We start from the raw sequence: 15,902 nt of genomic DNA, 5'->3' as shown, positions 1-15,902 counted from the left end.
TGATAGATGATTGCAGTGTTCATATGCATCCGACTAACTTTTGGATAGTATTATCATATAGTATCATATGTATTATTACTGCTAAACTTCATATAATTGAAAGTATCAATCTATTCATGTTGATATAGCATATTTCTTGCATTGTATATTTATTATAAAAATAGGTGATTGTCACAAATACAAAGAATTCTGCAGGTAAATTTTACGGTATAATATCAGTAATTACTATTGTCATACTGCAATCCTGTGTAAATCACACAGCATTTGATATATAATTTGGAAAAGCCAATTCTGTGCATGTGCACCTACAGCATATGCCAAGCTTTCACCGGAGCTGATTGGCACTAGGTAAATCACATGCGTGGAAAATAGCTATGGGTTGAGAAAGCGGAAAATGCCATAACTCCCAACATTTCAAACTGCCAAAACAAGTCACCTTCCTTTTACAAGGTGCTGTGAGTTGTATGGCTAGGGGTTGGCGCTTTAACAAGACTTTTATGTGACTTCTCAATTAGATTTATGTATTTTATTTGCACAATTTAATTTATGAACACATATTCTCTGCTCTTAAAGGTTATCGTAGCTTTATCAGCTGTAGAACATTGGGATACGCTCATATCCACCAAATGTTTTGAGAGAATAAAAAAGAGGGACATCATGGAAGGAAAGAGTGGTGAGGGGGATTTAGGCCAAGAGGGACCATCCCTCCCCACTATACAGGGCAATTATGTGTTTGTATTTATGTACTGCACAGCGGGAATAATAGGTTTATTAAGCAGTGAATTATGAAATACAGGATCGGATAAGGTATAATATAGACTGTAGAAGGTGAGGAAAAACTGTCTCTGCTGTCACCAGGGTTTCCACATGACATACTTTCTCTGGAAGCAAGAGCATAAGAACTGTAACAAAATGACAGCCAAACAATAATCACTTATTGTTTATTATTTACAAAACCAATATATATATATATATATATACATTGTTATTTACATTATAAACCAAACAGCAAATTACAATTTTTGTTGCAGTACAAGTGCATATGAAAAGTGGACTATGGAATACTGTAGCCTGAATAACTAACTTACCTTGCCATGATTGATAAAAGGCTTTCAGCTAGAGGGCTTTGGATGCCACAAACATACTGGGTTTTCAGAATAATACTTTGGCGGCTGCTTATTGATACATGGGAGATCTGAGGTTTCAACTCCCTTTATTTACTATGCATTGCTATGTGCCAGTCTTCCATGCAAGGGCTGAGCTGCACGTGATTAATGCATAGTTTAATCAGTAGGGTGAGTTTCAAGAAATCTTATGTATCATACAGGGCCATACAAGCTATTTTTGGAACAAATCATCCCTGGGATCGACCCTTCATAATTCAAAGTGAAATCACTTATATGAAAGCTCTTTCTTTAGTGAATAAACCTATGTTTCATTGCATGTTGGAGAAAGTCTTACAGATATGGGGTTTATTCAATAAAACTAAACTGAGGCTCATCACATTAATTTTAAGATATGGGCTGAGCCCTTCTTGTAAAAGATTAATGGGGTCATTATGCATAGCTGAAATGAAATTTGTAATGTCTCACCAACTCATTGTTTCATGAATAAACCCTCTGAGACCTTTACACTATCATGGACAAAGATGAACATCTGATCTTCTGATATTATACATGACCAAGGCCACTAAATTTAATTTGTAGTCAGTACTGAACCAAGAATAAAGTGTTTGAGGTGATTTTATTTAAAAAAAAAAAAAAAAAAAAATCCCTTTCATTTTTAATTCATGTACATCAGTACACTATTGGTTTTCTTTTAAGCCAATAACGTTACAGACTGATTGTCCCACTCTCTAGTTCACATTTATACATACCATAAATATTTCACAAAATGGATGTTCCCAGAAACAGAACCTTAGTCACATCAATTTTTCTTCCATTTATTGAAATGGAAAAATGAAGTCCCTGTGTGAACACCGCAGGACTACTTAGCCCCCTCCTTACATGGCCTGACACACTGTTCCGTAGAAAGGGCATATGTGCCAGTGGCTCAATAAAGTTGACTCCTCTATCCAGTTAAGAGGGGTGAATGCATCATCAGGAAGCCATTAGCAAGGGAAGTTTCTAAGTGAAACAATGATCTTTCTGTTGAAGAAGACATGGACAATGAAGAAGCAAACACAAAGGTATGTCTGCCCCTGTAACAACACCCATTCCCTGCCTTTATCAAGTGCAAAATACAACATCTAAACTCTAAAGGACATGTTGTAGATGATTTAGCCATATACAGAATACAAATACCTGCATACAGCCAGGAGCAAAGACAGTAAAGGTTGTTCACGATTACAGTGCAAAATTAGCATTTAAAGGGTTAGGTTGTTCTGTGGGAGTGACACTATTTGAAGAAAATGAAAAAATGGTTTCCCATTGAAGCTGAAATTGAAAAGCAGCCCTCTTATAAAACTTCCAAATATGTAACATTATTTTGCAAAGGTAGCATAACCGTAAAAGAACTGCGGAAGTATTCACAATTCATTGAGAGATCCAAGTTTCACCGAAAGCTGCATGTGCTAGTCTACCTTTCACTCACAGTGGTCAGGAGACCACCAAGCAGGTAAAGTTAGGATGTGTGATGGCGAGAAGACAACTATGTACATAGTGCAGATTTAGGGGCAGGCAACAGTTTATGGTACTGTATACAGAAAAGTGTTCCTCCTGGAAAAGCCATATGGGGAAGAGGCTGTTATGCCCATCTTCCACTGGAGGCAAAGCCTCTGCTGAATGAAAAACAGACTTCAGAATTCTTGTGCTTTCCCCAGGCTCCAAACGGGACAACAATAGCTGTGCTGTTATCCTCTGCTCCAAATTGGAGAGCCTGTATAAAAAAAAAAAACAAAAAAAAAAAACACAACACGGACAAATTTAAAATTTAGCTTCAAAGATGAAGAGAAAAAGGCCAGTAGAATCTTTCAGGGGTAAACAGTAATTTGACAGCGGATAGGTTCAAGTTGGCACTAGCCGGTCCATTTTTTCCCCCCAGCTATAAAGACATTAATCAGTCCTTGGTCGTATAAGATTCAGGATTGCCATACGCTTAACCATGCATTTGACAGGAATGGACTCTAGTGGCTAAGTGGAAGCCAATGATTACCTGTTCGGTGAGGACTTGAGCTGCTTCTAAGGGATCATGGCACTGGTTGATAATATCACAGATCTCTTGACTGTTCACAATGAAGTTGATACCATCTGTAGTTAATACTAAGAAGCCGTCATCGGCATGGTGGAGCTGGAAAATTAAAAAGGAGAACATGAAATAGAAGTACAGAAAATTCCCATACGACCTTGAAACACCATGTAATATAAAACTACTGGAATCTACTTCCAAATGTTTTCTACAATTGGCCGAAAGTTACTGTTCTGGATAGAAACTTTTGTGTATCTAGAGCCATGGTAATTTCTAGGGGTAAAAGCAAATTCAAACTTATTAAATGTCTGCATTTGGATGACCAGACATACAATTGAACAGGGATTGTTTATAGAAGATTCATGATAAACGTTTCCTGGTTAAAATCATATCTGGTCATGATAATATTCTAATGGAACATTACTTTTAAAAGAGCTGTGGTCATTTTTGCAGCACGGGCAATTCTTCTTAGTAAGTTAGGAACTAAAGTATTAATGTAGGGATTTTTTCTCCCTGAAGGGAATGGAGTTGGATTGGATCTAGAAGCAGAAAGTGCAGTCATTAATTTGCCCTTCTCTAGTTTCCATTTAACATACACAAGGCCATAGCTAATCATTCACTCGTAAAGAGAAATTCCAGTCACCAGATATGCAGAGTAAAAATAGAACGCGAAGTGCACTATACTTGGGGGATGTTTGAAACTGAAATTGTTAAATACCAAATAACCATTCTCAAATAATATCCAGTTTACGGCTCACGATCACCCAGATCACATTTATGACTTTGAACACAGCTAAACGACAACTTCTTAATACCTAAACCTGACAATGTGAAAAGCACAGACATGCAAAATGGAAATTTACCGGCTACAGAAGAGAGGGCACCGATAAAGCAAGTTCTCACCTTAACTCTTTTGGTTTCAGGCTCAGCAATGACTCCCATTGATTTGAGATCCAAGTCCCCTATGCTCCGTGTCATTGCAAGCCTGCCATTCACATGGGGCTGTCCCAAGCTATTCCATGCAACAAAGCCACCACAATCCTTGATCCTGGAAAATTACAGATTTCATTACAATGTTGCAAATGTGTGCATGAATGAGCAAGTTTTTTATTTATTTATTTATTTACAGTTACATTGGCTGCATAGTAGAAGTGTGTAGTATTTTGGGATTTAGTAATAATAAGAATGCCTTATTTATCTTGAAAAGTTTCCTTTTGCTATATTTGTCCAGATAAAACACCTTTTTTTGGTTGCCTTATACACAATGCAATTTCTCTATGGTAGTTAATGTTGGAATTTTGCTGTCTTTCCCTCCAGCGACAAGATATTGAGTTCTCCATCAGCCATGAGGGTTTTTTTCTCTGTAAAACTAAATTATTTAGTCTAAATTAAAGCTTTAATTTTTTTTAATTTTTTATTTTATTTTTTATTTATTTTTTTACAAAGGGTCACATCATGATGGACCATTACATTTAAACTAAATTTTGGAGCATTTTCATGCAATAAGCTAACAGTGTACCAAGTGTCATCATATGTGAAGCAAACACTACCTTTGTTTTTCCTCCTTCCGTTCAGGGGTATGGTCAATTGTAAGTTTAAAAGGCTTTCCTTTCCGACATAACAATGCTCGACTGTCCCCGACGCTGGCAACTACCAGTTCGATGCCATCACGCAGCAAGGCCACTGTAGCAGTGGTCCCACAGTTCAAAAGAGATGCTACAACATCATAACAAAAATGACATACATTAACAACCAGTCTAATGAAAATGAGAAACAAAGTGCTTTTAGTCAATATAAAAAAAATAAAAAAAAAGTTATTTTATCTTTACCTAAATCTATGTGTTAGTGGGATTCTTAGGAAATAAAATAGAAGCATGCACAGGAAAAAAATAAATAAAAAACAGAATGTAAGATGCAACAACATGGCTCAGTACAAGTCTTTAGTAAATAATAAGTTAAAGCTTGGTATCTGGGTTTGCATTTGAAACAAAAAGGAGCTAGGGGTAAAATCTGTTGGTAAAAATTCATATTGGATGGAGTATGTTCTGATATTTCCTGGATAAAATATAGTATTGGCTCGCTTACCAAGCCAACGGACACCAACAGAAGACATATATGGGGGAACAACATTTAAGTTGGTTATTTACATTTCTGAGACGTGATCATGAATAGCGTGATCAGGCCATTATAGTTTTTCCATTAAAAGCTTAAAGGATTCCATAATTCCAGGTTTCTTTTACCCAGCCATTCTCTATGCAGCGTTTTAAAAATTAAATGGTACAGGTCACAAAACAGACTTTAGGTTTATGTTTTAAAAAAATATGGCCGCCTTCCTGGGAGGACCCTTATAAAAAGGACCTTTTTTTTGGCTGGACGTTTTTTTTTTCTTCAAGTCCTAGAATATATAGGGCAATATTATTATTAGAAACGATTGGGGGAAATAAATTAACAAAGACACATCAAATGTGCAGGATTTATAGTAGTTGGGGGTTTTTTTTGGGGGGGGGGGGGTTACCCATCCAAATATTTGCCTAGCAAGACACATGTATTACACCATGCTGAGCAGTAAATGTGTAAAATGATTAAAGATTAAAAATTAAAAAGCTTAGTGCGTATGACATACAAACAAATGTGAATCATAAAGCAGGTATTGTTTCTGCAACACAACTGGTGGGAAGGCTAGTTTGCTCGAAGCCATTAAGCTTACTTATGTTGCCAGCCGAATTGTGTTTCCTGATTTAGTAACAGGGTAACTAACAAGATAGAGGTAAAAATCTGGAGGCCAGCAGGTTTAACCTGCTTCAAAACTCTAGGTAGTCTGCTTTCAGAAAGAGTGAAAGGAGGAAATCGTGGTCAGATCTACATGCAACCTTGTGCAGATCTCGCAATGTTTTTCTATTAATAGCTGGTGATTGCAAGAACCAAGGGACACCCGGTGGGAATTTATTCCAGGTGCCACAGAAATAAACTTTTAAACAGACATTTAAAAATGAAAAAGTATAACTGTAGCAGTAAAATACCTGCTTTAATTATATGTATATTAAAAAAAATAAAAAATCATGGTCGACGTCCTACAAAATACGTATGTAAAAAAATGCAGTAATCCATTCCTTGATTTCAGAACTTCTGTAAGTAAACATCAGAAGTGTAATTTGGGGATGTAAATATGTAAATGTAAATATATAAAATCAGTAAATTCTGGGTAAAATATTAAGGATTTATTTAATCCAAAGTATACATGTTTGAATTTCAAGGAAGCAAAATCGTATTAATTTTGGAGTACTTGTATTCTTTAACCTGTTTAATAAAAGAACTTCATCCCCATACAGAGACAAAAGTGGACATATTAGTGTCTTTCAGATAAAGGGTCTTATGTTCTCTATAAACATAACACTGTTAAAATGGTTCCAAAATCAAGGTGATGTTACTTGAATAACTGGTGACAGTGATACTTGTGCATCATGTTTGCCTAATCTGGTGCAACGTAGAGGAAAATTATTCGCTAATTATATAGTCTGACATTTTTCTTTCCTTTCAACATCACTGGAACATAAAACAAACAAAAAAAATAATAAAAAAAAACAAAAAAAACCAGAAAATAACTAATATCTTTTCAAGATATCTTAACACTCACTGGACATTTTTTTACTTCATGTTCATCTCAACTAATGTGACAAACTGGATGTTGGGACCTTCCTGTAGTCCAGGCTAGGAACCGCTGGACTCCTTCACCTGGGACAAAATTTAGCAGATCTCTCTTTCCACTGAAGCCCAGCATTATAGCGTCCGGGGCCTCCAGTTCTAGAGCTGCTGACCAGGTGCAGTCTCTGCCACAAATAACACGCACACAGAGGCAAATAGGAAATTCACCCAGGGGGTTTCATCAGACAACAACAAACCCGCAACACTGAGGAGGCCAAAAGAGCTGTCCAACGGGTGCTCAACCAGCCAAGTTTGCTTGCAATACAGCTCGAAGCTTTAGAAAAGGTCAGGCTGCTTTAGCGTTCACAACCCCAACAACCCCGCATTGATATAGTCATGTCTTACTTTGCGCAATATGTCCTAATTCCAATAGGGATTACAATGTTTTTCAATATAGAATAGGACATCAAAGGATTTTATAGTCTGATATTTAAATGCTTTAAAATAAAAGAAGTTTTGCACAGCTTTTTATTTCCTCAGTGTTGCAAGTTCAAACATTTTGGTTATGAACATAAATTATTAGGAGAGAAAAAAATGCCACTGAATATCTATGGTAATTTTTACTATATTTATGTCTTACGGTTTACTTTATTATACTAGATTTGATCCAGGCCTATTCCAGGAACCATAGCACTAATAGCGACAAGCCAAGTAAGCACCCATTGAAGGTGTACAGTTTTGATCCAGAAAACAGATCTGAATTGGCACTTGAATATCTTGTTGTATGCCTCAGTCACCAAATCCAAAGAATGTACATGGATATGGATATTCTTGCCAGGTAAAAGCTTGTAGTAAATGGTAAGCACTATTGAGTATAGGAATATGGGACAGTTCATTTTAGTTGTATGGCATCTTAACGGGTACGTTCATATGGACAGGGGCAGATAACCACTTAGCCAAGCTCACAGTACAGTCCCCATCATTATGGGTCATGTTAATTGTCCCAACAAAATATAAAATGGAACGATAAGTTCCCACTTAAATCAAGGCATGCAGGTCAACAAATACTACATGCCTTCAAGGAAATAATCCTGTACAGGCCTATGGCCAATACAAGATAATTATGTCTTGAATCTAAAATGTAATTTAATCTAAAGCCAGAGTGCTGGGGTAGCGAGTGATAGGGAACTGTCCGGCAAGCCACATTAGTGCACAATTCCTGGAATAGCCAATTTGGAGTAAAACTGTTTATTATACCCTTAGAAAAAAGGGTTAAACATTTCTTAAAACCTATCATTTACTCAATTTTGTACACTACATATAACATCCAAGTCTTCAAATAAACATAAACCAAATTGTAATGGTCACTTTATCATGTATGGTTAGATCCTGACCCTGTGCAAAAGTGGACATTACATATTATATACTGATCTTTAAATTTTTATAGATGATTAGAAGCGACTTCCGATTAGTGCCACACACAGGGTTAGAGAAAACATAAGTTGCCTCTCAAGTCGTTAACTGAATGCCTTTTTGCCATATAATCATGAATACTACGCATGCTATAGTCAGCTATAGTCGTTCAGTGCCATTTAAATGGTAGATGGTATATTTAATAGTACATCTGTTGGATTCTAGCGAAAAATTATTTTTATATAGATATATATTGTACCCCTGTAAATGTCACTCATATTTTGAAATAGCCATATAATGCTTCAATAATTTTTGGAGGCACTTTCAAACATTAAGAAGCAAAATGACCCATATGTAATGTTCATATTTATTTCTCTATGTTTTTTTGGTAACAGAATAAAGAACCTCCTTCTTTATTTATACCTACCATCAACAGAAAGGTGAGCATGTCTGGCAAATGCTTTGTCTATTTCGAGGAAAGCTCTGCTCAGCGCTTTTTCCATATCATTTTCCTGTGAGAGGAAGTCTCTGTATGGAAGAGAGGCAGATATTTAATGAAATGAAAAATCTATAAAACACGATGTTATCAATGATGTAGTAGGCTTCAATGTCTTAATATTGCTTCCATAAGACTAACAGTCATCTTTACCTATGTTGGACATGGCCAAGATTAGAAAGATTAGAAATGTTTTATGAATCACAGCTCCTTAGACTTGATGTTTGCTGGAGTCACCACACCACGTGTTAGGTCAATGGCCGCTATGAGAGAATGCATTTGTAGAGAATTCTATTAAAATGAAAATGATGTATTCATGCTGGTGGCAACAGTATGGCTTGGCATGGACTACAATATTAGTATCGTATACCAGGGATAGGCAAAGTGTCTGTACAAGGACACCAGTGTCCGTGGCAAAGTTTGCAAAGGACCACAGAACATCAAAATTTTCCACCTCCGACTCCAGTAAATGTCCACCATGAGCAATGTTGATGCCTATCCCTGCAATATACGGGTATTAAGGAAAAGTTGTTTATCTTCAATCTGAATTCTGACCATCCACTATGTATTGAGAGATCACAAAGTATTCAGTCTATTACTAAACCATGATTTTGCATGCAGTATGTGAACAAAAGGAGCACCAATCTCCCTTGGTTCTCTTTCTTACATATACTGTTGCCCTCTAGTTGTCTATTGCGGCATTCGAAAACAACCCCTTTGAGCTAGAAACCTGCACTTACTTGATGTATTTGGCCATGAAACGGTCACAGTAATCTGCTGCTGCAGCTCCCCCATGTCCATCATAAACAGCGAAATACAGGACATCGTTTGTAAGTCTAGCAAAATTTAACCGGTCCTCATTTTCCTTCCTTTTCCCCAATTGCGTGGAGCAGCCTACTCTGGACAGGTTTATTTGGGGAATCAGCTTGCCATACTTTATACTGGGCGGGAGCTGGATGGGTTCATCGATGCGATTGTCCCAAATCCCAAAAGTGTCCCAGGTAGCAGGGCGTCCGCTTCCGTCAGGGTCAAAGCGAGATGAGAAAGACCTGCGGTTGGTGGGAGAACACTGCCTGACGGAAGTGATGTGCGTGTTATCTTGCAAGATGCGGGACAACAGTAAGGCTCCTCTTCTCATTTGAGACCCTCCATGCCTTATAAAAGTAACTAAGATAGCTTTTGACATTCCTTGACTAAACTGGGCTTGGTCCAGAAAATAAACTTACTTCTGTTTTCACACACTTTTCACCAAATGCTAATGGTTGCCTAAGGGTTGGGGGAAGAAAAAAAAAAAAAAAAAAGAAAAATTGGTCACATATCTTTTAATCAAACCATTTGACACTAAACAAAAAAATTTATGGTGGATAAGAACCATTTGACCCATCAAGTCTGGCCAATTTTCCTGATGTAGAGAGCTCTTAATGAGTTATTGGTCTTTCTTTAGATAGCCCCAAGGATGTTTAAATTCTGTTTTATGCCACAAGGCTGTTTAGTTTATCTACCACCATCTCAGTAAACATTACTTAACCTCTGATCCTCTAGATTATGATCCTTTGTTCTAATTTTTCTCCTTGTTAAAATAAATGACCCTTTGTAGTTACAAAGCAAAACAGATTAGGAAGGTATTTTTATGCAGGTAAAGTCATATTTATTAATACTGACAAAATATCACAGGTGTCGTTGCTGGTAACATTCAGGCAAAGTGGCCCAGAAACTCCCAAAACACTCTGGTGGAGAACAAGCCAGGCCCACCTTTACTGTAGCGAATGTACAGAAAAGGAGGGTGTCATCAAGAGAATTCCACCTAAAGCCCTTCTTCTTCTGGATACCTTGGAATGTATTGTAATTGGTGGTCTGCGTTGAGATTAAGATGTCATTTTAGGGACCCCCTTCACCACTAGATGCAGGTTTCTTATGCTCTGTCTCAATCCCAGCATAAACTTTTACATTTAGATCTAAACACAAAAATGTGTCAATAAATCAATACTAACTTAAAAATAATAATAAAATACATATGTTGTTTGACTTCCACAGTTTCTGCCTCTCGGAAGGTGCTTTGAGGAGTGGAAATCTAGACTCTGGTTGTCATAGTAACACAGTGGGGTCTCTGCCAAGATTAATCTTGATATGTTTTGGATTATTTATTTTTTTTACTTATATTATTATTACAGGCACCGTGCCAGGATAAATCCCTGCCTACAGAAGAATCCGACAACAGTTTTTAGAAGGAATTTTGCCCATACAAAGCTTTCCGTAGTGTCAGACCGAAGAACACTTCAATGATCCCTGGGTCGCCATCACAAATCTTAGGGCACAGTGCGAGCCTAAAGACAGGGACCCCTGCCCCATCCCACACCCAATGCTTGGTGCCAACAGGCCCTAACGCAAGAGACACAGGTAATGGGCCAGGAGAGCCCAAACTCAGTGATAGATGGGCACCCCTGCAAACTGTACCCCCCTGGTGGAGGCAATAAATGATTTTGTCAGGGCAAATAATATTGCTGCATTAATGTAAAGTGCACAGCGAGGCGAAGAGCGGGTTAAAGAGATCTAAAATGTGTGGAATGTTCTGGAACGGGATGCTATCGCTTCAGGCTCCCCTGCGCTGTGACGTCAAGATGCTCCCGGTGCTAGAAACCGGATTCGGCAGCATCGATGAACATTTACACCCCATCCACAGGAAATCACGGTCACATTCCGTATGATCTCCCAGTCCCGAGCACTGCGCCAGCTGACACACCCACTCCCCAATACAAGCCATTCAATCCACGTCTCCTAGAGCAGCGCGGTATTTACACTGCGATCTGCAGCCAGTTTCACTGCTGGTGCTGGTGTGTAACCCCATCCAGTGACATTCCTGAGTCAGGATCTGCAAACTCACATAACCACTTACCCCCAGGGCCTCTAATGCAAATGCCTCCGTCCAGCTAGCAAGGGGAAAGAGTCATAGTGTGACACCTCCACTATTATAAAATATCATTGGGAACTGTCGCTTGACAGCTGATCCTGGGATTCATTTCCTATCAGTCTGGCTATGCATGATGGGGGTTGTGTAGGCTGAAGGGCCGCAGCCGCCCCACCACTAATCGCAGAGCAGGAGAAGGGTGGGCACAAACTATAGCATTCGCTATGGAGGGCTGTGAATCTTACTTGCCAGAGAGGTGAAGCGGTGTGAAGAGAGGCGCTCACTTGCCTATGTATGTTGAGCCAGATCCGGGTGACAGAGAAGGATCCCACCAGCAGAGAGCTGTTGACTGTTATTGCCTTCTGCGAGCGCTAAAGGGAATATTGAGACGGCGACAAAACATCGACCAATCAAAATGTGGGTACTGCCGCTACGCCACACCCCGGATTAGCTGCCAACCAATAGCAGCACTCACTGAGAGCCACCGCCTTCATCTCCTGGCGTACAACCAGAAACCCAACCACTAGGGTAGGGGCGAGGCTTTGTCATTGATTGGCACAGGCAACGAAATTGCAATTGGCTGGGCGATATGACAGCAGCCAATAAATGTGCTTACAGAGACCGAATGGCAGGGTTCCGATATAAATAACTATTGGTGGTTTTGTAGCAGAATGTGTAATGTGATTATGCCGAGGAAATAAATGATTACGATAAGGTGTAAGTGAAGGTTTGCGACATAGTCGTTAATCATTACAATGAATATCAGTAGCGGGAGGGAAGCTCGGACAAATACCCGTAACACTTGGAATATTCCACACACAACAGGACAGAGAAACCCGACAGAGGAAAGAGTTAAACATACCGTCTATTTACCTGATAGCAAAATTCCCAGACTCCCCCTTACGGCCAAGTGTGGAACTGCATATAAAACAAGCAAGAAGGGTTGCATGTAACCCAGATTTTTTTAAAATTTATCCTATTATTAACTTTTATTCATATAGCGCCATCAATCTACTTAGCGCTTCTTACAGAATATACATTCAAAGGGTCTGGCAAAACTAGAACTGACAGACTAAAGATCAGCCAATACATTAGGTAAAGAGGTCTATGTACTACAGTAGGCCTCAGCAGTTTTTAAAAAGCATGTGGCAAAGGTGTAGCTGGATATAACAGGGTCAGGCATATTATCATTATTTAGTGTTTTATATAGCACCATCATATTCCGTAGCGCTGTACAATGGGTAGACAGGACATTACCAGTAGTGTATAACATAACAATTTGACTTACAGAAACATGTGAGGCAGGCCCTATACAAACAAGCTTACAATAATCCAGCCAGCGGCTGCACACTGGGGTGCTGTCGGCAGAGGCGTATCTACTGAAAATAGCGCCTATGGCAAGCACTGAAATTGCACCCCTGTCCAAATATCTAAAACCCATTTACTAGCCCCTGCTGCCTATATATATATATATATATATATATATATATATATATATATATATATATATATATATATATATATATATATATATATATATATATTAGTCCCTGCTGCCGATAGCGGGTATCAACACACAAACCCAGATCAATTGAAATTCACTTGTGATCTCAGCACTGAAGGTATATATCAAATAAACAGAATCAGACATACAAGTCCTGTATTTGCAGGTATACAATAATAATATATGAAACGTAGCATCGCAGGTATAGATCAACTGAATAAGACATATTAACCCTGTATTTGCAGGTACACATAAATAATGTATGGAAACAGCATAACAGATATGGATCTACAGCATAACACAAAAACCCAGCTTTGCAGGTAAAGATCAATTGGAATTCACATAAAAACACGGCATTAAAGGTATATTTAAAACCCCTAAATTACAGGCATAGATCACAGGTTGCACACCTCAAAGCCAGCCCTGGCGTCCACACTGTCCACATAGAACCTGGCCAGCACCCAGATTACACACATAAAATTTGCAATCTTTGTCGCCAAATAGCCCAGCACAAGTCAACTTTGTCCCCAAACAGTCCGGCCAGTGCCATCTTTGTCCCATATACACCCTGCCTGTGCCATCTTGGTCCCCAAGGCTCAAACCTCCTGCTAGTGCCATCTTTGCCCTTCCACAATTATACATCTATAATACACAAACACTTTTACAGTCACTCACTAATTCACACTTTAATTCAGACAACTCATCCACACATTAACTCGTGCTCTCCCTCATTCACTCAATGCATCCACACATTAATGCACACTCTTTACTTATATCTACCCCCTCCCTCATCACTTTTTAACCCCCTCCCTCCCTCATCACTTTTTAACTCCCTCCCTCCCTCATCACTTTTTAACTCCCTCCCTCCCTTATCACTTTTTAACCCCTCTCTCCCCCCCCCTTCTCCCCCCCCCCTTCTCTCTCACCTTGAAGTCCAGCGACGGGATGACGATGCTTCTGTCTTCCTGCACCGCTCGCTGGTGCCCGCTGCTTCACTGCTGAGCGCTGTAATATGACGTCATATTTCGGCGCCCAGCAGTGAAGCAGCGGGCACCAGCGAGCGGCTTTTAAACGCTGTCTTCTTTTTTTTTGATGCGGGGGAGAACGAGGGGCGCCGAGCGGTTGCTAGGCGCCCCTCTCTCTCCTCCGCATCAGTGTTTAAAAGCCGCTCGCTGGTGCCGGTATTTCATGCAGAGCGCCGCAATATGCCGGCATATTGCAGCGCTCTGCATGAAATGCCGGCACCGGGACGGGGGTAGAGGGCTCGTGGAGGAGAATGAGGGGCGCCGAGCGGTTGCTAGGCGCCCCTCTCTCTCCTCCGCATCAAAAAAAAAATACAAAAAAATGCCGGTGAGCGGCATTTAAAAGCCGCTCACCGGCGCCCCCCTTGAGATGGCGCCCATGGCACGTGCCATGGCTGCCATACCCTATATACGCCACTGGCTGTCGGCCAGCAGCCAACTGGGAATTTGCCCTGAGTGCCAGATGGGCAGTCTAGGCCTGGCCACATGGGTGTTGGCTGGATGGGGCAATTGCCCCCTAGAAATTACCTGAAAGGGCAGCCCACTGCAGGGGGCAGACACTTTAGAAGTCAGTGTGGTCTCTGCCCGCAATTAATATTATTATTTATAGTTTTATATAGCGCCATCATATTCTGTAGCGCTGTACAATGGGTACCGCATTAGTCCTCTTGCCGCCTCTGCTGCATCCTCAGAATAATATGCAAGTAGCAAAACACATGCGTTGCAATTTGTTGTCCGTGGTTCAGCAAAGCACTGTATGACAACTACATGTGATTACCTTCTAAAGGCTTAGATAGACTTCATAAATGAGATTCATATTGTGCCTTGGAATTGAAGACATAGGTGAAGATCTATTGCTTCTTTCCCTGGTGCCCCTTATATAGGGGTACCTGCCTATACCATTCTTACTGTATGTGGGACTATAAAGTCACCAGCGAGGACTTTAGCCAAAGTAGGTGGCACCACACAATAGCTTAACTCACTGACAAGCTAAGAGAACATAAAGACACATAGTCCATCCACTTAAAGGAACTGTACAAGTCTATTCTGATGAGGACAGCGGTGGTAATTCTATACAGAAGATTCTAAAGCAGTTATTTGCTGCTACTCTCACTATATAATATTTTCGAACAGTGCGCAGTAGAGAAATATAGCAGCCTTTGATTGAAAGTAGCAGATAAATACTAATTTTGCATATTCTCCTTCTACAGTAAGAAAGAATTACAAAAATAATTGCATTCAAATGAAACATTTCCATTAACAAGCATAAATATGACTTTGGAAAAACTTACACATTTCGTTATTTCATCGGCAGCAAAATGAATGTAGCATTGCATATAAATCCGGTTTGGATTCAGACAATTTACGCCGAGCTGCTTAGGGATCACACAGAGCTGAAAAACTTGAATGAAAGAATATTCATCTCATCTTAATCTGTCCGTTCTATTCTTGGCAATGAACACGAAACTACTCCAGTTAGCGACTCATTCCCATAAAAAGTGAATTAAGGTTCATTCTTCAGGTATCATTTAGGTGAAACTACAGTAATTATCTAAATATCTAATCATCTATCATTTATATATAGTTAGCAGTTTGACATGCTGCTTACCTTAAATCCCTTCCTTTTGCGCCACTTGGGCTGTGTTTTGGTTGATGAGAGAACAGTGATGATGAGTAGAGGCAATGAGTAATGTGTCAGCAGTGACAGCCTGTGGCTAATATGTTCAGCCGCAG

General features: G+C 39.5%; 1 protein-coding gene across 1 annotated transcript; it reads right to left on the bottom strand.

Annotated features, from left to right (window-relative positions):
- Window positions 1–2,745: 2,745 nt before the first annotated feature.
- Window positions 2,746–9,923, bottom strand: LOC149284113 (protein phosphatase 1K, mitochondrial-like). The gene is made up of 6 exons (XM_089497143.1): window positions 9,478–9,923; window positions 8,669–8,769; window positions 4,737–4,902; window positions 4,090–4,234; window positions 3,154–3,288; window positions 2,746–2,877 (listed from the first exon to the last, which is right to left on the bottom strand). The coding sequence occupies exons 1-6, from the start codon at window positions 9,921–9,923 to the stop codon at window positions 2,746–2,748; spliced, it is 1,125 nt and encodes a 374-aa protein (XP_089353269.1).
- Window positions 9,924–15,902: the final 5,979 nt, after the last annotated feature.

Source organism: Sceloporus occidentalis, unplaced genomic scaffold (genome assembly GCF_023333645.1).
Source record: "Sceloporus occidentalis isolate IW3139 unplaced genomic scaffold, rSceOcc1.0.p SCAF_99, whole genome shotgun sequence".
Lineage (NCBI taxonomy): Eukaryota > Metazoa > Chordata > Lepidosauria > Squamata > Phrynosomatidae > Sceloporus > Sceloporus occidentalis.
The sequence above is the reverse complement of the archived record's forward strand: the minus strand, read 5'-3'. Positions and strand labels throughout refer to the sequence as shown.

Coding starts and splice junctions, on each gene's coding strand:
- LOC149284113 (XM_089497143.1), bottom strand. CDS start 9,923: ATGTCAAAAGCTATCTTAGTTACTTTTATAAGGCATGGAGGGTCTCAA. Junction 4,903..8,668: donor TGCTCACCTTTCTGTTGATG/GTAGGTATAAAT, acceptor ATGATGTTGTAG/CATCTCTTTTGAACTGTGGG. Junction 3,289..4,089: donor CTGAAACCAAAAGAGTTAAG/GTGAGAACTTGC, acceptor TTAATTTTCCAG/CTCCACCATGCCGATGACGG.